Below are 24,531 nucleotides of genomic sequence, written 5' to 3'. Positions count from 1 at the left end.
AATCAAAATGAGAACATTATAATGGTGTTAAAAATCTATAAAAAACTAAACATTTCCACGCTGTAAGGCCAGTAAGGGACAAGATGACCCCCGGCCACTTTCATTATCACTGAATACACCTTTAAATTGCAAGGAAAACGAAGTAAATTTGTATTTGTTCAGTTCAGGTAACATGTCAATCATGTGTCATGCAGTAGCCTACCATGTGCTCAACTCATTTACAGCTCAGCGCTCTTTGTCAGGGTCACCAGCACTTTCGCCTATAACATATTCGCCTACACGCATTTGGTCCTTTCGCCTGGCATTTTCGCCTTGGAGGAGAGTCTTTTCACCTGCCTGTCTGAGCCATTTCGCCTACCCTCAATTCTGCTGTCAGACTGTCCATGTTTGCAAATTATCTCTTTGTCATTTAAATATTATAGTGACTGTGACAGTGGTGTCAAGTGAATCTAACAGTTTATTTGACATTTATTATTTACATCACATGTTATTCCTAAAAAATGGCAAAATAGTTTTGTATGCCTGTTGACAAGGCGAAAATGCCAGGCGAAAGGACCAAATGCGTGTAGGCGAATATGTTATAGGCGAATATTCCTGACACCTTTGTCAGGCAACCAGATGGAATGGCCAATGGAAGGACTCTTCACAAAATAAGAATTGAAGGAGGGAATTGATGTGATGTGAGCTCAACTCAGTAACATAGATGTGTTTTTGTATAAGGAAAGCTCATATAAAGCAAGTAGCCTGCACTCATGTAATATCACAAAACTAAAAGATCCATATAACAGAGAGAAAGAATAACATAACACATGAAATGAATGATATAAAATTAAAATGTGTAACTTGAAAGATCAAGTTCCTCATTTGACTCTGGCACTTTTTTATGCTTTATGATAGGTCTACTTGTAATTAGGGCCATTAGCTTTATATGCTTATTCTTAATAGGGACATTGGTCTCTCCATCCAGATCAAGGGCTCTGCTGTGGAGAGGGTCAGAGAGTTCAAATTCCTGGAGGTGCACATCACTGGGCCTCACCTGGGATGTGCAGACAGAGTCAGTGGTGCAGAAGGCACAACAATGCCCCCCCCCCCTCCCCCATAGCTCTTCTGTCCTCTTCTGTAACTAAAACAGTCATAGAAGATACTGTGAAGTTGTTTACATACTGTAAAGTAATGTGCAGCCAGTTATTGAAGAAAACAAATGCTGTTGGTGATCATATGTGCACATGCTGATGTTCATTTGTTTTTGTTTGTTGCACTCTCTCTTTCTTTATTTTTTTTATTTTTTTATTTTTTGTTGTTGTTATGACCTATAGGCTAATATAATGCAGAGCTTTCTTCTTTATTTGATATTCTTCAAGAAACCTGTAACATAAACCAGATGGTGCAAAATAATAGCTTATTATGCTTCGTTGTTCTTATTTTGAAGTCCACCAACAGGAAGTCACATGCTTAGGTTGTATTGACGAGCGAGTGTAATTTAAATACACATACACATACACACACACACACACACACACACACACACACACACACACACACACACACACACACACACACACACACACACACACACACAGAGAGAGAGAGAGGAGAGGGTAGGCCTACACTACACACTGCTCTCTGGTCCCTTCAACATAGAGAACATCCTCTCTCCCAAGAACACTGTATAACGACGACCCGCGGTGTATGGATTTCATGATGATGAAAAAGAAGAAGTTCAAGTTCAAGGTGGATTTTGAGCTCGACGAGCTGTCGTCGGTGCCCTTTGTCAACGGCGTGCTGTTCTGTAAAGTGAGACTCCTTGACGGGGGCTTCTCCGAGGAGTCATCACGGTGAGACTGCCTGCCTTTTCATTCAGCAACATCACACACAGGCTAACGGAGCTAGCTGCCTGGCTAGCATTCTCTTTACCACCACATTAATACAAACCAGCTGGCTATTATAATAATAAACCGTTGTGTTTGATATTTCCCTAAAGCTGCGGATCTGATTCTTGCCAGCTAACCAGATGTTAACTAACATGCACGCTGCCCTGGTGCTGCTAACTCGTAATAACGAGGTTATTATGTTGGCAATGGTAAAACGTTATTAACATGGCTATAAAAGCTACTCCTTTGTTGAAGTGGAAATGAAAATGAATCGTCAACACGTATTTGCTGTTATGTTGAATTACAATTCCATCTTGGCATGATCTACCTCACAATTAAAAATAATTTGTGGTATTTTGGGGCTGTAACAGTTTTGCTCATATTGGTATTGTTTGTAAACATATAGGACCAAAAAGGTTCTATTTAGATTTGTTATGGGATGGAGGGGAGGTTAGTAAGGTAACTTCACCTACATAACTATTTCTGAATATAATGTATGATTCCAATACTGGAATGGGCCTTTTCTAAGACCACATCAAATTAAAACATTGATATTTTGGTTGCCTGTGCAGCAGACATGTTAACAAAGTGAACTGGTTTGTTGTGGCAACAAACTGTTGTCATTGCTGTACATACATAAGCTATCAATCAGTTGGATTGATAGCTCCAGTTGGAGTTGCTCATTTAATGCACTTGACAGGAAAGATAATGAATATGGCCTGTTGAAAGAGAGCATTTTTGATTATTGTCATTCAACTTAAACTTGCTACGTTTTGCTTCTTTTAATCAAACGGATCAATTAGCAATGCATTATTGCTGCAGGGAGCCGAAGAATACTGGGGTGGGGGTTGTATTTCATTTTCAAAGACTAAAGAATCGTGATATGTAAGATGCACTTCACTAATACATTATTTTGCAAAATTCAGTTGAAATGATCTGTTCCAACAATCTGAGTCATAGGGATGATTCTGCATTTTATGTGCCGGGAACACAAGTCAGGGATTTGGAGAACAGATGGTGTCAAATTACCCAACATTTATAGTTTATGGCTTTATGTGAGCTATCCCCAGATAGGTGACAGTTGGTAATGCATTGTCCTTGATCACAAATGTGCTTATTGTTGATCGCTGTCCAGTATCAATTACCGTTGGTCGCACAATGTCACATTGACGATGATGTCACATCACCAATGTTAGGCTTTTACTTAACTTTGTTGGTGGGTTGTTTTTAGTTTGGTCAGCACAACCATGTTATGGTCTCATGTCACATGTGACTACATTTTCAGCCTCTCCCTGTTTGAGACCCACCACACACATGTAAACATACTACTGTCATGTGGTCACTGGTCACCTAGCAGCCTCAGAGACAGTCCGCTGTAACCCATTTTGACATGTTGTGTAAACCATGTTGATCAATAACTGAAGAAACACTGTCCTTTTTCATTTGCATCTTTACTCATGCATTGTCTTTGAGCAATGGTGTAATGTAGATGGATGGGTTCAAGCTGTTTGTTTATGCCCTCTTTTTGTTCTAAATAAAGTTCTGAACATAAAGCCCCTCTTGCTTGTTTTGGCCTGAGTCAATGACACTAACTTCTTCCTACACCAGAGATTAGTACAACCCTGGCTGTGAATATTAACCACGTAAACCCTCTATTCTTAACGGTACTCTGTGTTCTCTTTTCCCCTCTACACCAAATATCTTGGCTGAAAATAGCAAATCTACAAGCTCTCAATGTGTCATGTTTGGTTTTCTGTGTCCGGAGCTAAACGTGCAAACTGCTGGACCGTTAGTTGTGCACACTGCCACTAGGTTCCACAAATTGTTTCACTATAATTTTATAATCTAACTATCATTTCAACTCAAAGGGGCTTGGACCAGACTGAAACCTTGGAGTAAATATGTCAGATGAGTCAGACGACTGACGTCACACACTGGTCCACTTGAAGTCCAGTTTGAAGGAGTTTTTTTTGTGTGATTGTATTATTCCCTCAAAATCAGACCGCCGCAGCCACACTTTAACAAGGTATGAGACCCGTCAAATGAGATGAGATGCAAACCTTATTCTGGCTGCCATCCTGCTCACAGCAGGCGTTCTCACACGCACACATTGATTTTAGCTTTGCTGAGAAGTGCTGCTGGCTTCATGATGTAATCAAGTAACAATCCCATGGCACTTAAGAGTGCAGCTGGCTGGGAGTTCCCTTTCTCTAACTCAGGATTAGGCAGGAAAATAGACAGGAAAATATGTAAGGTTGACATCATTGTTTGGGAATATTATTGTTCACATCTGCTGCTTTTTAGTTGTAATGCCCCTTATAGACCTCCAGTTCCATTTGTAACCTAGATCTCACAACAGAAGCCATCAAGCCCTACTAACATGTTGTCTCATATCAGCCATAGTGTAATTATACATTTATATGTACAGTATAATGTCTTAAGTCTATTACACTGGTTGAAAAGCATAGCTTGTTTTTAAGACCGGTTCTGTGAGTGGAGCACTGGAGTAAAGTGTTTACAAGAAAACATCTGAATGATCAGAATGGTACTCACTTATCTTTTTATTTTTGGAGCTGTGTGAAACACAGGCTCCCTATACGTGGCTGTGTGGGTCTGTGTGTGTGTGTGTCTGTGTGTGTGTCTGTCTGTGTGTCTGTATGTAGCCTGAACTTCCTAAACTTCGGCGCGTAACTAGTCCCACAGTTTTGCCACCACACACTCGCGCCATATGTCAAATCGACCGGCTTACTCGGGAATCGTGGGCTATTACTTTTCTAAGAGAAAGGTTCTATAGTTTAATTGATATTAATTTATTAGTGAATTAATTTTCCCCATTGACTTAGAATGGGAATCGCAAAAACTCACATTCAATTATTTGTCTCTCGCAAACCACAGGGGCTACAGTTTCAAGACTTGGAGAGGAGGTTCATAATGATTTCAAGGATTAAATAAAAAATAATTGTGTCATTTGGCCTCATGGTGGCGCTATAACACCCCACTTTACGTTTTGGCCTGTAACTCTTGAACCGTAGGTCGAAAAATTAAAAATATTTTTTCCCTGGATTCCTTGGGTCATGACGCATCTCCCCATATAGGCCACGCCCATTTGCGCCATGCTAGATTTTCCGCCATCTTGAATTTTCTCCAAAACACACTTTTTGCTCCTTTTCCTACATATTTTCTTCAAATGTCACAAAAATCGGTACACATGATCCACACACACACACACACACACACACACACACACACACACACACACACACACACACACACACACACAGCTCCACTTCACACGGGTGTGATTTATTTTTGAAGATAAGGCTACGTTTTATAAAGTAACAAAATATACATTAGCTAGATGAATACCAGTAGAGTCGCCGAAATGAAGGTCGCCCGGAATGGTCGCCGACAAGTGTCGCCGACGTGTTTGGAATAGTCGCCTGGCGTTATAGAAAACTCATCCAGGCAGTGAGAAATCTCATCGAGAATGGTCGCCGACGTGTTTGGAATAGTCGCCTATATTTATAAACCATTATAGACAACAAAGGTATAAAGGGAGTGAGTGAGTGAGTGAGTGAGTGAGTGAGTGAGTGAGTGAGTGAGTGGGGTATATAGCCTATTTATAAACCATTATAGCCTACTTAGCATTTAAAACTCTGATGCCCAAAATAGACAACAAAGGGAGCGAGTGTAGGCTACCCTACCCATATGTCACCCATTCACACGTTACAGTAGTATACTACTACATGTTTTGTACCTGTGCTATTTAGAGAAACTATAGGGTCTAAGCTTTATAACTGTACAAGCTGGCTGCTGGCAACTTTGTCTCTGACCAACGACTACAACGTATTGGATGCACAGATCGCTTCGTTGGGATTAAAACCGCTCGTAGTCCTACCATAGTGGTGCGGTGGTACGTGGCTTTGGAAATAAACGTCATGAAACTTTACCTTTTTCTATGCAAACTTCTAATAAAGTCTTCAATCAATCCATTTCATCCTCCATGACACAAACTACTTTAACCGAGCCTATGCTCGCGCCTCCGACCAAGACGACACGAGGAAAACAGTGTGCATGCACTCCGTGCAGCTGTCAGTGTGTGCCAGGGACGTGCAGAGAATGTTAGAGAGGCAGGGGCTGACACTTCTAAAAGAGGTCAATTCTTTCAACATACTTGCATTCAAGTTCAGGAGCTGCATTCAGGTATATGGCACGGAAAAGGGCGTTTGCATTTCTTTCACCATAGTAAAAAAAACGCATTCATGGTCTAGACTGGAGAGCAGTAATGGCGAGTGCCAATGTGCGGCCGGAGGGCACTTTTTGCCAGTGGATAAAAGGGCAGGGGCTCAAGCCCCTATGATGTCTAATGTGTGCACGTGCCACTATGTGCTGAGTCGCGGCTCGCAACATGATGCTGTCAGACAGTAAAATAAAACTTTGTGGATATAGTTTGATATAATTAGGCCTACATTTCTGTTGATGTTTCAACCAAGGGACGAGTTTATTTTATTTGTGATTCCCCCAAAACACTCATGATAGCTGATACAACAGAAGTAAATGACATTTCACAGAAGATCTTTTTAATTAAAATGGTCGGATATTTTCACTACTTCATAATTATATTTTTTTATTTATGGAATTTCTTGTGATGCGTTTGCTTGACTGAAAATAATAATAGGCCTACATAATCAAGCGGTCGATCGGTGAACTGATGCACAGAGGAGGCATATAGCCTACACACTGGACCCATTGTACTATAGGCCTAGCTATAGCCTAGCTTTTGTCTTGAAATAAAAGATAATTTGACAGACAACAGCCTGCATACTGACCATAATGGAATGTTATTGCAGTCGGGGTTAGGCTATATTTCTTGCAAAAGATTTTAAGACAACGGGTGTGTCCGCATAACCTTATATAACGAAGTTGCTTTCTGTTTCACCAAACAGAAAGATTAATAGCCCACTTTGAAATTCAAAGTAGGCCTAAATACAAAGTGCATTTTGTATGGACATTCAACAATCATAGGCCTATTAAGAAAACAATCCCAGGCCAGTATGAAATAGTATTAAATGAGAATAGGCGCAGAATTTTTTTCTTTCTTTTTTCTAAGATTCGATTAAATCAATGCATTCTGAGAGAGTCTCAGAATGCATGTCACTGCATGTCACTGGTATCAAATAGAAATAATGTACTAAATGCCACAACTTAGACCTGACATTATAGAGTAGGATATCACATGAATCTTATAGCTTTGCGTCAAGAGTTAGGGATTAGGGGAACGTTTAGAGTTCACATCATCACACTAATTGTAATATTAGGCCTACATCCCAGCCAATTATTGTAGGCTATTACAATAGGCCTATAATAGGCAATTTGTGTCGGAGATAAATCGCTGTCTGATATGACGGTAAAAAACAATTGAAACTCAGCCTGCAGCCCTGCACAGGACCTGCCAAACTAAACGGACGTGGGTACCCTTTTAATTGATTGACTGATCATTTACAGGCTACAGCTGATGGCTTTGATTACTTCTACATGGCCCCGTATAGAGAAATCTCTCTGTCCATATGGCAATGGCAAAACGCAATTAAATGGGCTGGATGGCATTACGCACGACGCGTAATGCGTGCCATGTCTCTCCATTAGTGTTCCACACATCATTGTTGCATCAATTGCTATAATATAACACCCCTTGTCTTAAAATCTTTTGCAAATTAAAAAGATCTTCTGTGAAATGTAATTTACTTCTGTTGTATCAGCTATCATGAGTGTTTTATATGGATATGGGGAATCACAAACTCGTCCCTTGGTTGAAACATCAACAGAAATGTAGGCCTAATTATATCAAACTAGACCTATATCTACACAGTTTTATTTTACTGTCTGACAGGCATCATGTTGCGAGCCGCGACTCAGCACATAGTGGCATCGTTTGTGTCATGGAGGATGAAATGGATTGATTGAAGACTTTATAGTTTGCATAGAAAAAGGTAAAGTGTCATGACGTTTATTTCCAAAGCCACGTCGTTGCGAGCCGCGACTCAGCACATAGTGGCATCGTTTGTGTCATGGAGGATGAAATGGATTGATTGAAGACTTTATAGTTTGCATAGAAAAAGGTAAAGTGTCATGACGTTTATTTCCAAAGCCACGTCGTTGCGAGCCGCGACTCAGCACATAGTGGCATCGTTTGTGTCATGGAGGATGAAATGGATTGATTGAAGACTTTATAGTTTGCATAGAAAAAGGTAAAGTGTCATGATGTTTATTTCCAAAGCCACGTCCTACCACCGCACCACTGTGGTAGGACTACGACCGAGCGGTTTTAATCCCAACGAAGCGATCTGTGCAGTCAGACGTGCTGCTATTAAATCTGCAGATCCAATACGTTTGTTTCTCTCGCAAATGACAATCTGGCAACACCACTGGCTGGCTGCTGCTGCGTCTCTGATTTCCTCTATCCCAACATAACCGCAATTTAGCGCATGTGTTTAAAGCAACAGTTGAGGGGCCAGGATGTTTAACAGAAGACAGGTACAGCTACAGTTATAAGCTTATGTAACGTGTGAATGGGTGACATATGAACACTCACTTGAATACTGGGCATCAGAGTTTTAAATGCTAAGTAGGCTACACTCACTTGAATACCCCTCACTCACTCACTCACTCACTCACTCCCTTCCTTTATAACTTGTTGTCTATAATGGTATAAATATAGGCGACTAAGTAGGCTACACTCACTTGAATACCCCTCACTCACTCACTCACTCACTCACTCACTCACTCCCTTTATACCTTGTTGTCTATAATGGTATAAAAATAGGCGACTATTCCAAAAACGTCGGCGACACTGTCGGCGACATGTAAAAGCTGTCGGCGACAATTCCAAATCAGGCAGGCGAGAATTCCACCGAAATTGGTGAGCCTTCCTCGGCGACTCTTCCACGTTTTCCGGCGACCTTCATTTCGGCGAGATTACCTGTTACCTAGCTAGATATACCTTTTTATTGACCCTACATGAGAAATGTAGTCGCCATGGCAGGAATAGCAGTCAAAAGACACAAAGAACAAGAACACATAATAAGAACACAGCAGATGAAATCACTGTACAGATTCATGGCTGCTGGCACAGATAGCCCTGAATACAGGACGGTCATATACATGACCGTCCTGGTGCCGCCTCAACCTGAGGAGTAGTGGGCAATCGAGCCCTTAACGGTTTGAGCTAGGAACGTCAGATTTCAAAAATAAAGTGCTTACCTAAGCCAACTTTGATAACAATTTGACGCCGCACAACGTTCATTACACGCCGCTACCGGATTGTTGAATAAAAAGCATTTTTGTCCGAAATTATTTAGCTTAACATAGGACTTCCGCCTCTAGTGGACAGTCGCGTCATCGCATCATCTCCGTTCACTACAATGATCAACCGGAGATTACGCGACTGTCCACTAGAGGCGGAAGTCCTATGTTAAGCAAAATAATTTCGGACAAAAATGCTTTTTATTCAACAATCCGGTAGCGGCGTGTAATGAACGTTGTGCGGCGTCAAATTGTTATCAAAGTTGGCTTAGGTAAGCACTTTATTTTTTAAATCTGACGTTCCTATCTCAAACCGTTAAGGGCTCGATTGCCCACTACTCCTCAGGTTGAGGCGGCACCAGGACGGTCATGTATATGACCGTCCTGTATTCAGGGCTACTGGCACAGAGAGAACTGACCCAGTCTGTCGGTCTTCTGTATTGAGTTCACCGCTTGTACTCGGCTGCCCTAATATTTCCTTTTGTAGGTGGTGGGGAAGAGTTAAGCCATGATAACCACCAGCTTCATTGTACTTGCCTCCACCACCACCTCCACACCATCCTGTTTAGAGACAGTGACAGAGCCAGCCTTCATCACTACCTTGTTTGTTCAGTCTGTTACTGTACCTTTTTGACTTCCCCCAACATGCAATTGCAGAGAAGAGGACGCTGGCCACAGCAGACTCGTAGAACATCTGCAGCATCCTGTTACACACACCGAAGGACCTGAGCCATCTCAAGAAGAGAAATTAGCTCTGGCCCTTCTTTTATAGAATGCCTCAGTGTTGTCAGTCTAACACTGGTGTTCATCATCAGTGATGCAACGAACAATCATTGTCCAAGGAATGGAACACCTGACCCTGGCAGTGTTTGTGCCTTTATCCAACAAGCTGCACAGCTGTCATGTGCATCTGCTATTTTTGAATAGCCAACGCTAAAAACGAAAGTGACACAGATCCTTTTTCCGGTTTTAATGGGTTAAGATTAAGGCATATCTGCATTAATTATGAGTGCACATTATGAGTAGCAAGGTATTTTTATATAAAATCCAATAATGACTCATTATTATGAGTAGTCTCCTTCTACATGGTGGTTTCATTGCTGATGTACCAAAATGCACTAAGTCTTTTTTATTCCCCCTTCAGGGAACCAGTACAAGCCAACTGTGTTCGTTGGAGAAAGACATTCTCTTTCCCTTGTAAGATGAGTGCCAGTGCAGGGACAGGAATACTGGACCCCTGTGTGTGTCGAGTGTCTGTCAGAAAGGTACAGTATAGCCCTATGGAGCTGCTTCAGCAATGAGTTTGGACAGTGACATAAATGGTGCATATAGTGCCTTTCTATCCAAAGCACTTCACAATGTGCATTACATTCACACACCAACAGCAGAGGAAACCATGCAAGGTACCAACGTGCTCATCAGGAGCAGCTCTTCAGGTCTTTTCCAGGGGAATTTGATACATATAACTTTGGTCCTGTGACCTGTCCCTTGCTATGGTTTAGATCCAAAACTAAAAAGAAAAATATATTCACTTCAAATAGATGAGGATAGTGCTGACATTTCTTGGCTTAGGTTTAGATCATAACAGTTTAGAGATTCTATGGTACTGTGAGATGTTGTCGAGAGGTTGTTTTGAAATAATAATTGATTATCCTTTCCAGGAGCTGAAGGGTGGAAAGGCGTACGCAAAGGTAAGACTAAGGATTTTATTTTATCATCAGATTAGTTAACCTAGATTTACAGTAATTGGTTGTGTTTATGTTAATGGCCTAGTGAGCCCATAATAAAAAAGGTCGGGTTACTTCTGCTGGTAGAAGTACATTTTGCTGTTTTTTTTTTAATACTACTGTGTGTACTTTCAGGGATATACACTATACATTTCAATATTCATGTGTATTTAGAATTTTAGGAAAAAGATAGAGTCCGCAACACTGGTAATACTCAGCTCTGCTTTATTGCTTCAACGTTTCGATCCGTTTGGATCTTCTTCAGGAATAATTATAATTATTATTAATTATTATTCCTGAAGAAGATCCAAACGGATCGAAACGTTGAAGCAATAAAGCAGAGCTGAGTATTACCAGTGTTGCGGACTCTATCTTTTTCTTGTATTGCCGTTTGTCCAGCACCTGGGCTAGAGTGGATTTGTGCATGCACTATCACCCCTGTTATTTAGAATTTTAGGCCACACTATATTTTATAAGATGACCTAAGAAAAATATGTCCAAAACAGCTTTATCTCTCCTCAAGAGAATGTGTCTATCAATATCCAACAAACACAAACAGGATGAAATTAATCTATCCCTCAAGTTTGCCCACTCACTTCTCTCCTACAGCTTGGTTTTGCTGACCTGAATTTGGCAGAATTTGCTGGCTCAGGGAATACAACACGCAGATGTCTGCTAGAAGGCTATGATACCAAAAACACTCGCCAGGATAATTCCATTCTCAAGGTAGGTACTGTTTGAGCTGTGGTGTAGTTCCAGTACAGCGTGCCAGCCTACTGGTTTCCTATCCTAAAACCAGTTTATTAACACTGAGCAATAAGCATTCCCCATCGAAACTAAACAGTTATCAAAAGGTGCAAGACAGCTGACAGTACGCATTGTAGAACGCTACCTGGTTTGCTGACCTTAGGGCCAGCAAACCAGTATTTAACATATATTGGGAATGTGTGTAACCCAGATCTTTTTGACTTTTCTTATTTTTCTCAAGACTAGTAAAGCTTTTTTGCCCTTCTAACACTGGGGCTGAAAGTGCTATGTGGTTTGGTCGGTCTGTCCAGCCGTCTGTTCACCCCTTTGGAACCAAACGATATATCTTAATATATCTTAAAAGCTTGAATATGTAAGTCGTCTGTAGTACTGTAAGTATTTTCTATTCCGGCCTGGAGCCATAGCCACGGTAGGAAGGCAGGTTAAACCCCCAGAACCAGTGCTATAGTCACAGCATACCACCAGTGCTATAGTCACAGCATACCACCAGTGCTATAGTCACAGCATACCACCAGTGCTATAGTCACAGCAGGACTGCAGGTTAAATATTATGTTGTGTAAAATAAAATAAAGTTTACGTTGTATACATTTCTCATGCAGTTTCTTTTTTATTTTCTGTCTTTTGTATTAGGTTATCATCAGTACACAGCTCATGTCAGGAGACCCATGTTTTAAAACGTAAGTGTTGCTATTATGCAATATGTCCCCACTTTTAAGGTGGATATATATGGTATGTTTTGTGCAATTTTCAGTATTGATTATTGCAAGAGAAAAAAATATTACACTGAATTATAACTACGTTGGCATAACACAATGTCATGTCATAAAATCTAATGTTTTCTTTCGCATTAGACTACTTTTACTAAATGTTGAAACTAGGGTGGTATTTCTATATGCTAAGCCTTTCCACAATATATTTTTCTTCTTGAGAAAGCATGCCGGTTTCCATCATGCATGGCAGAGAAAACGGTGTAAGATTACAATTAGCTGTGAAAATAGCCAATCTACAAGCTCTCAATGTGTCACGTTTTCTGTGTTCGGAGCTAATCTTGTAAACTGCTGGACCGTTCTGCTAAGATTGGGAGTTGAGTTTTCCAGTGAGAAAACCCATAGGATAATTTACTATCCTATGAGTTGTGACTTGTGACTGACTGTTGTTGCTAATATGTCACTGTAAACAAGTGATATGCCATAGCTTGTAAAACCAGTTCTTCTTCACTTGTAACATTTGGTTACACCACAGAAAAAGGGATACAGGCTTTTCAGTGAAACCGTGCCAGGACAGGCAAAGCAAAGCTCCTTGCCCCAAAGGCAGAATATGACCTAAAAATTATACAGTCGCTTCTGTTTATATGCTAGCCGACCAACCATATCTCTATTTATTTATTCATCATTGAAATGTGTACAAGCAATATTCTGACATTTTTATTTGATCTAATTATACATTACACAAATCTCTGCATGTCATGTGTCTGTCCTTCGTACCTTGAGAAGTATCTTGTCTATATATTATTAATTGATTACAATATATGTTAATGATGGCATCTTCCTTTTTCATTTCCCTCTTGCTCTACCTTCTTGTCACTGCCCTGTTTGTTTGTTGTTGTTCTTCTTCCTTCATGTCTTTTAAGTATGTGTTGATGGAAAATGGTTTTACTGCTTCCTCTCTGCCCAGGCCTCCATCCACAGCCACTGTTATAGGAATCCAGGGAGATGGAGAGAGCCTACTGGAGGAGAGAAAAGGAGGGGATACGCAAAAAGTCTGTCTGGGTAAGACTGACCACATCTCTTACAGTTTACTGACCAGTGCTAGAAAGCAATAGATTTTGGGTGCATTAATTGGATCTTTCTGACTGCCATTCCCAGACACTGTTAATATTTCTGGTCTTGGAAACAGATGTGTCTAAACTGACTATTGTTCATTTTTGCCTGGTCTTCAGTTGGAACAATTAATGAAAGGGATCACAATTTCCTATACTGCTGTATACATCAAATCTCTCAGAATACGATGACTGATCAGACAGAGATAAGGTTGGTCAGTGAGGTATGATCATATGACTACTATGACCTTACTGGCAATTGCTTGTTCTGACTGTTCGACTGCCGTTCGACAATGTCAAGCAGCAGGTCTACATTAGCTCAAGATCGTCTGTTTTGGGCGCATGACACCATCATATAATGAAGTATAAATCAGGCTTAAGTAGATGGGAGGATGTCTGTTTGTTTGTGTCCATTATCATTAACCAGTGACATGTCTTTTTAAAAAGGGCTAGTGATAAATGAGCTTCAGTTTAACTACAGCGCATCGTTAACTGTCTTTGTTGATTCAGTATGTTTTTTTGCATTGTTGATTGTCATCTTCATCCTACAAAATGCAAATTCATAAACATATATTTGTATATCTGTCAAAAGATAGAGCACAATATAGCTTGAGAGCTAATTTACATTGGAGTCCTTTGAGTGCATTAGATATTGGCAAGTTAATTAAACTATATTGACCTTTTTATTGATCTTTCAACCTGTGTGTGTGTGTGTGTGTGTGTGTGTGTGTGTGTGTGTGTGTGTGTGTGTGTGTGTGTGTGTGTGTGTGTGTGTGTGTGTGTGTGTGTGAGAGATACAGTATACAGTAGATACAGTATAACTATAATACTGTATGTGCCTAGTGTTGGGAATACTCTTCCTCTATTGAGTCTATTCTCTGCAGAGTTTAGAGCTATTGCAGGCATTGACACTAAGGCTTTCCCACCTGCCCTCGGCAGGTAAATAAAACCTTAGGGCAGGTGGAGTTTAATTTCAGGTTGCCCGACCAGGCAAGTGCTTGTTTGTGCGGGGACTTAACCGCCTATAAACACATTACCAGATATTATGTGCTGCTTTTACTGTTGCTTCACTTAAACATATAAAATAGGTGTGAACCCTCAGACATATTCAACAATAGCCATGTAGGAATTTGGATAAAGAATTAGGTATGACCTTTTTTAATCGCAGAGCCCCAGGAAGTAACACAAAATAAGTGTTAAATTGAACGGTAATTCAAATGTTAGCTATTATTGTATAATGTACGATTCGGTTTACTTTTCGGGCAAGTGGGCATGACCTTTGGGCAAGTAGAACATGGCCTGTACTTGCCCGAGGGGCAAGTGCCTCTGAGACCTTAGTGTCAACCCCTGTATTGTATAAAACTGTTGGTGACAGTGTTGTAACGGCTCATCTGCCTGCGTGGTACAATCATGTTTTCACCAAAACTGTATATCTAAGAAAAGGATGAGGAAGAAAGTGAGAAGTATCTTGGCAAATAGCTCCAGATCCTCCCTTCGTCCAGTTGGAGCCTTTGGGCACTATAGAGTCCCTCTGGCAACTGAAGATTTATTCAAGAAGTCCTTTATCCCTAATGCCATCAATTTTCTAAACTCAACAATGTGATGAGTTCCAGCCACAGACATTGACATGAACCGTTTTTATGAGTAAAATATGACCATTACCATGTGTTTGTTTTACTGACGGCTTTTCCGGCCGTGTGTTTGGTGAGCTCAAGCCAAATTTCCACTCTGGTGAACAATAAAGATATTCGCTATTCTTCTGTAATCTTTTATGCTTGTATGTGTGGTGTATGCATGTGTGAACTGTGAATGCATGCACTGGAGCGTTGTGTGCTCATCTCCTCCAGAGCCTTCAGAGAGTTGTGCTTCTCTTTCATATATCATTTAAACTATCTCTTTTAGCTTCGCCACAATCTGCTCTGACCCTGGGGGGGCTTGCGCACAGTTAAAAATAGGAACTGTGTGTGTGTGCTACTCTGTGTCGGATGAAGTGCTTTTCTGTACATATTTTAGCTATGTTGCCTAACAACACATTGTGTTAAAAAATGCTTGACCTATCATGTCTGTGCATATGCTATTGTGTATGTGTGAGCTATAAGTATATTTATTTAATGATCAGTTCATAATTATTAAGATTTCCTACTCTAGAATGCTAGAATGTCTGCTCTTCAGTGGCATCTCTGCTCATTACTTGCTGGCCTTGGTTCAGTTCTGACTATAAAGTAGGAACGGTTGAATATGGTAGGACCACTTTCTGCAAGGATAGATCGACCCTTATTGTCCTCCATGCCCTTATATCATCATCACACCTCCTGTTCTAAAACCTTGCAGAGAGTCGAGAAGGCAAATGTTCCACTGCTCCTGATGACCTAGGGGCATGCGGCCACTCCAGAACTTCCAGTTACGCTAGCCAACAGTCCAAACTCTCAGGTAGGCTCTCCTTCTCTTTACAAACACTTAGGCTTTTTATTCTAGGTAGGCAAGACAAATAAGTATGAAATGCAATGTAGTGCCTATCCGATATAGTATCTGTCTGGCCGATATATTGTCCATTATTTATTTTGGCAACATTTGTATAGGCAATTATGCAGCTGATTATGCAACAGACCTTTTACCACTTTATTTTAGTTTTTGTTCGTTTTTCCATCTTTCAAAAAGGTTATAGTTTTCGAAAAAAAAAAAAAAAAATCAATTCAAGGTTTTACAAATGAGAACGTTTTGTTCTTTTATTTTATACAATCAATTTTACAATATCAGTCAAAACATTAGTAATCGGTGGTCTATTCCAAAATCCGGATAGGCTTCAGATCCCAAAAGCTGTCATCGTTCAGGCTCTAATGCTAGAAAACAAAAAAAAATGTACTTATAAGAACAAGCAAACTCCCTAGCACACATTACATGCCAAATCCTTTGCTTCATGCCCTGTGCAAACACATTGTCTGATCTGCTCTCATTCTATACCAAATAATTGTCATCGCACAGGCAACAATGACAGACAAAGAACATCATGGCCTGTCAGTTTGTCAGAGCTCTCCAGCCAAGTACAGAAGTCAGATTTTCCCACATCCATGCTAACTTTTTCCATTCTGTTTGTCCAGTACATTTTAGGGCACATGCAAACGGTAAGACTTCTTGAAGATGTCTTGAATCAATTAAGGCCAAGTTGCCTCCCCAGATGGTGGAAAATCAGGGTTCTGTGAACAAGAAAAAACATGTCGATTGTCGATATTGGGTTTTCACTCCTACCTTTTACTCAATTTCTGTGGGATAGTTGGAACTGATCCAAATTCTTATCAAAAACATGTAGCACATGCCCAATCTTTTCTAGATATTTTCTTCTTTTCTCGCTCTTCTTTGTAAACCTTTCTCTGCATGTAAAACCTTTCTCTGCATGCCTGGTGTAAACACTGCTGCCATATAAGCCTTAATCCAGTTCTGTCTCAGCTCTGACAATGATTTAAGTAAGGGTTCTGACTCCTTGTGTGATCGTATGTCATATTATATAGAATCTCGGTGTCTCACTTTTTCCTGATCTGCCAATGTATAGACTGTACTGTACTGTACAAATTGTCTACAACTCCTTTATAAGTTCCATTGGTATCGAGGACAGCTGTTTGTTGGTCAAGTAGTCCTTATGTAATCTGCAAAGTAATATTTTTCTCTCTGAGAATGTAGGAAATATACTATAAGCCGGAACTGGGGGAGGGAGAGAGAGCCAATATCACTCTGCTAGAGCAGTTCAGATCTATGTCTCGAGTTTCCATTACCAGGAGATCAGATCAGGATTGGAGGAGACTGAGGGGAAGTGACAAGATGTGGTAAAAACTAAATGGCATAAGTGTATAAGTGTGTGTGTGTATACAGTATATACACATACATAATACTGTACATACATACTGTATATGCCTTAAAAGTCATTTGAATTCTGTTTCTTTACGGTCGATATTGTGTGGGAGGTTTGCTTTCTCATTGCTTCAATGCATTCAGGGCCTGTGATGTGTTTTACTGCTGACTGTAATAGAGTTTGAGTGTGTGGTGCTGCTGTGCTGCTTACTACTAAATGATTGAACACACAAGTCTAGAATGTACTTGACTGCATGGCACCTGGGCCATGCAGTAAATGTACGGTGAATTAATCTCATGCCGTAAGGGAGGGAGGGAGGGAGGGGGGGGTCTACCTTTGGGCACAAGATCTACTTGTTTTCCAAGTAGTAATAATATAAATAAACTAGAAGCAGTGCTCTTCCGAGCACAGGTCTCCACCAGGTAAGACATGTAATGTGTTTTACATAAGTCGGCCTCCTGATGGCGCTATAAAAGGCTGATGTAAAAAATGCAGGGAAAAGGTTTTACCTTGGCCTCTAAGGAGTGCGCATACAAAGTTTGACACTAATCGGTGGAGTTATAGGTGAAAACATGAATCGGCCTGTTATAGCGCCACCATGAGGCTGATTTGATTTTTCTTAAGTGGCATTTATTCCTCTGCCTATTGGGAATGTGCATGCACAATTTCACCAAAATCGCACACTGCGTTCAGCATTTTATTCAAAACTGACCAATCCTGCAAACTTTGAAAGCCAGTTTTAGCCAATCAGGATGGAATATGGAAAATCTGACACATCCATGTCGATCACATGACTGTAGAGATACTGTCTACTGATTTACGTGATTTTTGGACAAAATCTGTAGGAGTACTGGCAAAAGTTAGTTTTGCAAAAGTCGGCCTCCTGGTGGCGCTAGAACAGGCCCATGTGAAATATTTGGGGCAGAGGTTCTGAATTGGTGTCGAGGGAGTGTGTGTGCACAGTTTGGCAGCGATCGGGCCAACGGCGCCGGAGATTAGCTGGTAACGGACAAACGGACGGACGGACGGACGCACGCACGTACGCACGGACGGACGGACGGACGGACGGACGGACGGAGGGGAAAACATACTCTCCCTCAGCCTTCGGCTGGTGGAGACAATTAAAAAAAAATAATAATATATATATATATATATATATATACACATACATATATACACACATATATACACATACATATATATATACATACACACACACACACACACACACACACACACACACACACACAAATACATTTACCTCTTAACGTGATGAAAAATGTATCTTCCCATTCTGCGTGGAGTTATGGACATTGTCTGTCTTTTGCCTCATGGCATCTCTTCCCGAACTCATTCTCAATACTGTTATCCCATCTTGTTAGATGTGGTTGCAATTCAAAGTAATAGTAACACCTGGATCTGGAGATGCTGCCAGCCTGGGACGTTCCTGTGTTAATTTGTGCTGTACCACTCCCCTGATTCACATTCAAATTGACAAAGCATGGCAGACAATATGTGACTGGATGTTTTTGTCTGGGTTTTCTAATTGTGCCGCGATTGACCAGAACGCACCCGAGGATCATCCGTTCAATATTAAAACTCATGTAACCAATATGATATAATAGTTGGTACTATATCAGTTTAGGACACTAATGTGTCTATCCTTTAAATTAGACAAATCTGCCAGTGCAAGAAAAAGATTGCCCTCAGTGATAGTCTGGCCGTGCCAGGCTAATGTGTCTCAGGAGATGTGCAATATGGCTGCTCACTTAGAAATACCATAAATCTGGGTGCCCGCTGGCCTATCGGTCCAGACTCCAGGTACATACATGTACCACATACCACATATGCTCTGATGCCTGACAGCGTGTTGCGGGTTCGAGTCCCGACTCCGACGACCTTTCCTGCATGTCACTCCCCATCTCTCTCCCCATTTCCTGTGAGTCTACTGTCCTATCAATAAAGGCATAAAAGCCCAAAAACAAATCTTTAAAAAAAAAAAGAAATAAAAAAAACATAAACCCAATATGATGACCATAATAGAGAGGCAATACAGTTTTAAATGTCAATATTATTTGAACAAACTTTACAGACATATTCAATTCAATTTTATTGTGCCAAATCATAACAAGTTGACTACTACCATCACATAACTGATTGAAAAACGCCTCATCCCACATGTTTTGCAAGCTAATTACATTGTCACGTCACCCCTGACATCACTTGAAAAATGGGTTCCGGCCCACTGTTTGGGAAACGGCACTCTATAATTCCATCACTGCCTCTTTCCCTCCCAGGCTACAGCACAGGTCACTCCCGCTCCTCCAGCTTGTCAGAGTTCAGCCATCGCAGGAACCTCTCAGTCGGCAGTGCGTCCACAGGCATCGGCAGCCTCCCTGAACCCAGTGAGGACCGAGACAGGGAGAGCAGGCCCTGCCCGGCCCTCCCTGAACACCCCGCACCCGCCACCACCACCGCCACACCAGCAGGCACACCGGTCCGGAGTGCCTCGTCCTGCGAACGGCTCAACCGGTCAGTTTAATCCACAAATAGGAAATGTGAGGATATGTGTAATGTTTTGTTGGAGTATCTGCAGGGCATCAAAAAGTCTGAAAACGTAACACAAAATGTTTTTGGTAGCAGGCAAATATGAATCACAGTGATCCTAAATTGTTATTTGAAAACTGATTTATTTGTCACTGTGTCATATTCACTTCCGTTTGCTTTGTCAGACGTTGGTCTTAGATTTCACTCGCAGTGGTATTAAAAAGTGTTGACCACTTCTGCCATTTTCAGCCAATGTTCATATAATTTGTCCTCTGTCACTAATACTCATTATAAGATGGCACCATTTATTTATGTCTACTCACTGTGTTTCAGAGGAAGTCTGCGGACAGTTCAGAAATCTCAAATCTGCCTAGCAGTGACATCATCGGTAGGCATGCCAACTTTCCAGGAAGAGAAGGCTGTAGTTTTCTATTATTATTATTATTATTATCTAGAAATCCCAATCGATGATGTCACTGGTAGACAGATTTCCTGTCCACTGCCGACCAATGAGACACAGAGAGTAGATGGAAATTGTCTACTCACCATCTTTAGTATTGTATCTACTTTAAATTATATTTCAAAAGATTCAGCTCTAGGTAGTAGAGATGGATGCAATCAATTGGTAAACGCAGAAGTAACCCCTGTGTGCCCTCCAGACACCCAGTGAAGCAGGATTCTATTGAATCCCAGCTGAAGAGAATGGATGACACACGAGTAGATGCTGACGATGTAGTAGAGAAGATTCTCCAAAGTCAAGACTTCACAGCCTCACTTATGGACTCTAGCGCTGAGGGTAAGGCACACATAAATCAAACACAGGAAAAACAAGCAGGACAGGCGTCCACAGATAGCAATGATTGTATAATTTAAATCCCTTGGGAAGTCTTGATCATCTAACCATTTATAAACAAATAGAACAAAAGAGGAAGTTGTTTATCATATGTATACTTTCTCATGGAAAATATCAAACCTTCATTTTGTCATTGGTGCAACCTAAGTATGCCACTGACTCCGGTCACTCAAAAGTCCCTGCATCCAAACCAAGCTTATGTTTTTATACTCAAGATGTGCAATGGTGAAAATAGTGTAGAAAAAAGTAGGCTAGAATAATTTTACTAAACACAAGGACTTTAGAGCTTTTAATCTTGGATAATTCTGTAACTACCAATTTTCTTGACAATTGGTTGACTGTTATCAGCTGATGATCCCATTTTGATCCCAAAATCAATAAACCACTCCCAAAATCTTATAATAGCTGATGTCTTAAAGATATGTAGTCAGAATAATCTTTTACTTTAATACGTTTTGGTGTAACAGCGGAGGGCTCCATAGAGCATACAACTTAATTAACACCACTCCATCAGAATGAAAGTATAGGCCTGCTAGGTCATGTTATAGCACACTAATATAACAGTAAATGCTACTTGTGTCTCAGTCTGAGAAATGCAGAGGATGTTCTAGTCTTACCAAGGTCTCATCTAGCTGAGCTCTGTGCTGGGAAAAGTGGTCCTGTCAATAGAGGATTATTTTTAGATTGCCTAGCTACTGATGCCAAAGAATATGCAGGAGTATGTTGCTGTTCCCTCTGTCTACCACATGAATCTGAGTTAAAAGTGTGTGCATGTGCCTGTCCGTTTCAGAGGAAGGCTTGCGTTTATTTGTTGGCCCTGGGGGAAGCACAGCCCTTGGAAGCCATCACTTGCACACCAGGTGAGTTTTGCATAGTATCGGAAAGTTTAGCATAGTATCGGAAATCAGGAACCATAGAGTCTCTATTCTGGAGGTGATTTTTATTTTATTTTTTCCCCTAAAACAGCTGTCTACATTGGCTATTTCTAGCAACAGTTTAGTGTAGACAGAAACCCCAGGGTTCTTGTAAAGACCCTTGGGGGACTCCGGTCAATGAAGTATATGGGGTTTAACCCATTTAGACCGGGAACCCCTACGTAACTATACATTTCTGACGTACGGTTTTTCAGAAAACTTAGGTCAGGGTTTAGATATTCTGCAAACATATATTTTACAAATGAGCCAGTATTTCCGCCATACTGCTTTTGATGCACATCTTAAACAGCAATCAACTTGAGAACTTCAAATGGAAACTGGTCATATTTCTTATTAATCACAAGGATGATGTGTTTTTCGGCAGTCATTGGAATGTTTCATCACTAATTCACAGCTATATGAAAAGGCTTGGGTTGAGAAATAAAATCTTAATGTATTTTACTTAAACTTTATTCAAGATGATAGGATTAGAATAGTCCTACAACTTTTACTGCAGATTTCCATTGAAATGACTTTTAATCTCTGAGGATCTTTTCGAGTCATTTTTCAAAGAAATATGTTATATGTCTCACAACCCTAGATAGTGCCCATTGTATAGACTGTATGATGTGCCACCAGGACACCCCAGAGAATGTTAATTTAATCTTCTCTTGTGATTCCAGGGTTGGCGCTGGAGCTTATGAGCAGGTGGTGATAAAACGTTAGCCCTGACGATATCCACGCGTGGAGAATGGTAATGCAGAATTCCCAAAGTCTGGATCATGGTGGTTGTTTTTTAATGTTAATGGTAACAGACAGCACACACATTGATGAGGCAACACAACAAGCAAACCACTTGGTGGAGGGTAGAGACGACAACAGTGCCCTCTGGTGTTTTTTAAGACTACGTTCACTGTAGCTCTCTTCCAGTCAGGACTTAGTTCTACCCTCTTCAGAACAAACGCAGGGATCAGATTGCTGACCATACTCAATGCTTGTGTGACCGCCACTTCTTGATTTCTCTTCTTCTAATTTTCATTGGGTGTCACTCAGTGTGCATTTGTGGTGTTTACTGTTTACTGTTCTGCTGACAAAACTGACCACTTTTTTTTTCTTTCCTTATGTTGGTAGATCCAGGCGCCTTTTTGTGTTTATCACCTTGCCTTCAACATGAACCCATTTAAGACTAGTACATACTGGAAGAAAAAGACAAACCTTCCCTCGATAACTGACTATGGGTGGATGGGTTTTGAGTGCTTCATCAGAATGAACTGAAAACGTTGCTGAAGAGGAATATGCCATGCTTTCTGAATACATTCCTGACTGTTCTATTTTTGTCTTGAGGATGTTCTTTATTTTGGACTGTCTTTTAAAATATTTTATGTCAACCAATAAGCTGCTAATAAGCTAGTCGTTGAACCCATCTGTGTTATAAAGTTGATGGGGATATTTTACTACAAATACATAGCATCAACATTAGCCTTTTTGTGTGCATGTGGTTGTGTGAAGGAGAACGGGTGTGATTGTGACTTGTAAGTGGTAAGGCCACTGTAGTGACAGTAATCCTGTCATGAAGGATACATTAGGGGGTGTGATATACTGTACGTATATACTCTTTTTAGGGATGGCAATCCGTTTATCAACTGAGTGGAAAACGTGCCCACACTTTACTGTACTATGGTCATCCACTGTATTGCTGACATCAGTATTGTGCTGTGGTTGTGAGCAGGTAGTCTGTGCACAGATTGTGCTGTGAAGGTGACCTAGCTCTGTGCTGGTAGTATTATTTTCTTAATAACAGCAGTGTAATGTAAGCTGAGGTTGTACTGACAAAGAGCGTCAACATATCTTTGCTGAGGTGACTGCAGTGCTGGATTTTAATGTTCATGATCCGCCAAGTTAAAAATTGTATCCATTACCTCTTGCCAATTACTGTCAGGCAGGGAGGATTTTCAGTATCCCCAGCGTTTCAATTGGGTGTATATCCACTACATATTCAATAGCACTTAATAGGTCACCTGTAGTGAACAACATCAGAGGGATACTGTGAGAGCCATAATGTATCTATATCTCTTTGCAGCATTATCAAGTTTAAGAACAAGGATTATTGTCTTTTATAACGATTAGTTTAACATACTTGGTTTTATTTTGCCTGTAAACTGTAGCGACGCAGACTAATATTGTATCAACATATGACTATAGACTATACAGTCGGTGTGACCCATTTCTCCCGTCATAAGCCATAGCAGGGGTATCTATACAGTACTTGCCTAACCACACATTTAAGACGGTTTCTGCACAAGTGTCAAAATAAGTATTTTATCTGTAAGATGAACAGTGTTCAGTTTGTTTTGCATGATTTAGATGTCCTTTGTATTTTCCATCACAGTTAGGTTATTGCTGCTTTGTCTTTAAAACACTTGTAATTCATTTGCAAATATTGTGCCATTGTTACTCGATATTTCCACCTCATGTATTTAGCGTTAAAACTTGGGAGATCGTTTGTTTTATGAACCACAACACCTAGTACAGTGTAGTATTTGCAGCAAAAAAAGAATACAATGAGACCTCTATTGAAAAATGAAACTTGTATTTGTTTATTGTTGATGATCACTTATTTTACCTGTGTGAGACAGGTACCTAACATGTTGTTACAAACATGGTTGCTTCTTCTCTTCTGTGAAGCTGTGCTTATATATGGAGCTTTTAAAATGTAAAGTGATGTTCTTTGCTGTCTTGACGGTGTCCAGTGTTTCCCAATGCAGACCTGTCGTTTTGACCAATATTTGTTTAACACGTGTTAATGTATGCTCTAAATGTGTACCTTGCACTGTTAAATAAAATGTTAATTAAAAAAACAAATCTTCCTATATGGTATTTCTCTG

The 24,531-nt window shown here is 40.5% G+C and overlaps 1 protein-coding gene across 2 annotated transcripts; it reads left to right on the top strand.

Annotated features, from left to right (window-relative positions):
* Positions 1–1,663: 1,663 nt before the first annotated feature.
* Positions 1,664–24,390, top strand: fam102bb (family with sequence similarity 102 member Bb). 2 transcript variants are annotated; one of them, XM_080720636.1, is made up of 13 exons: positions 1,664–1,835; positions 10,318–10,438; positions 10,835–10,864; positions 11,510–11,626; positions 12,300–12,346; positions 13,344–13,438; positions 15,820–15,918; positions 16,587–16,610; positions 19,630–19,864; positions 20,539–20,675; positions 21,523–21,592; positions 22,330–22,400; positions 22,778–24,390. In XM_080720636.1, the coding sequence occupies exons 1-12, from the start codon at positions 1,690–1,692 to the stop codon at positions 22,370–22,372; spliced, it is 1,164 nt and encodes a 387-aa protein (XP_080576762.1). In that variant the 5' UTR covers positions 1,664–1,689; the 3' UTR covers positions 22,373–22,400; positions 22,778–24,390. The 2 variants fall into 2 exon arrangements, with proteins under 2 accessions (XP_080576762.1, XP_080576763.1); XM_080720637.1 differs by lacking the exon at positions 16,587–16,610.
* Positions 24,391–24,531: the final 141 nt, after the last annotated feature.

This window comes from Nannobrachium achirus (genome assembly GCF_963921795.1).
Source record: "Nannobrachium achirus genome assembly, chromosome: 1".
Taxonomy (NCBI): Eukaryota; Metazoa; Chordata; class Actinopteri; order Myctophiformes; family Myctophidae; genus Nannobrachium; species Nannobrachium achirus.
Note: the sequence above shows the minus strand (reverse complement) of the source record. Positions and strands in the feature narration are given on the sequence as shown.

Excerpts from the sequence above, each read along its gene's own strand:
- fam102bb (XM_080720636.1), top strand. The coding sequence starts at position 1,690 with ATGGATTTCATGATGATGAAAAAGAAGAAGTTCAAGTTCAAGGTGGAT. Across the intron at positions 13,439-15,819 it reads TACGCAAAAAGTCTGTCTGG|AGAGTCGAGAAGGCAAATGT; the intron begins GTAAGACTGACC and ends AAAACCTTGCAG. Across the intron at positions 21,593-22,329 it reads AGCCATCACTTGCACACCAG|GGTTGGCGCTGGAGCTTATG; the intron begins GTGAGTTTTGCA and ends TTGTGATTCCAG.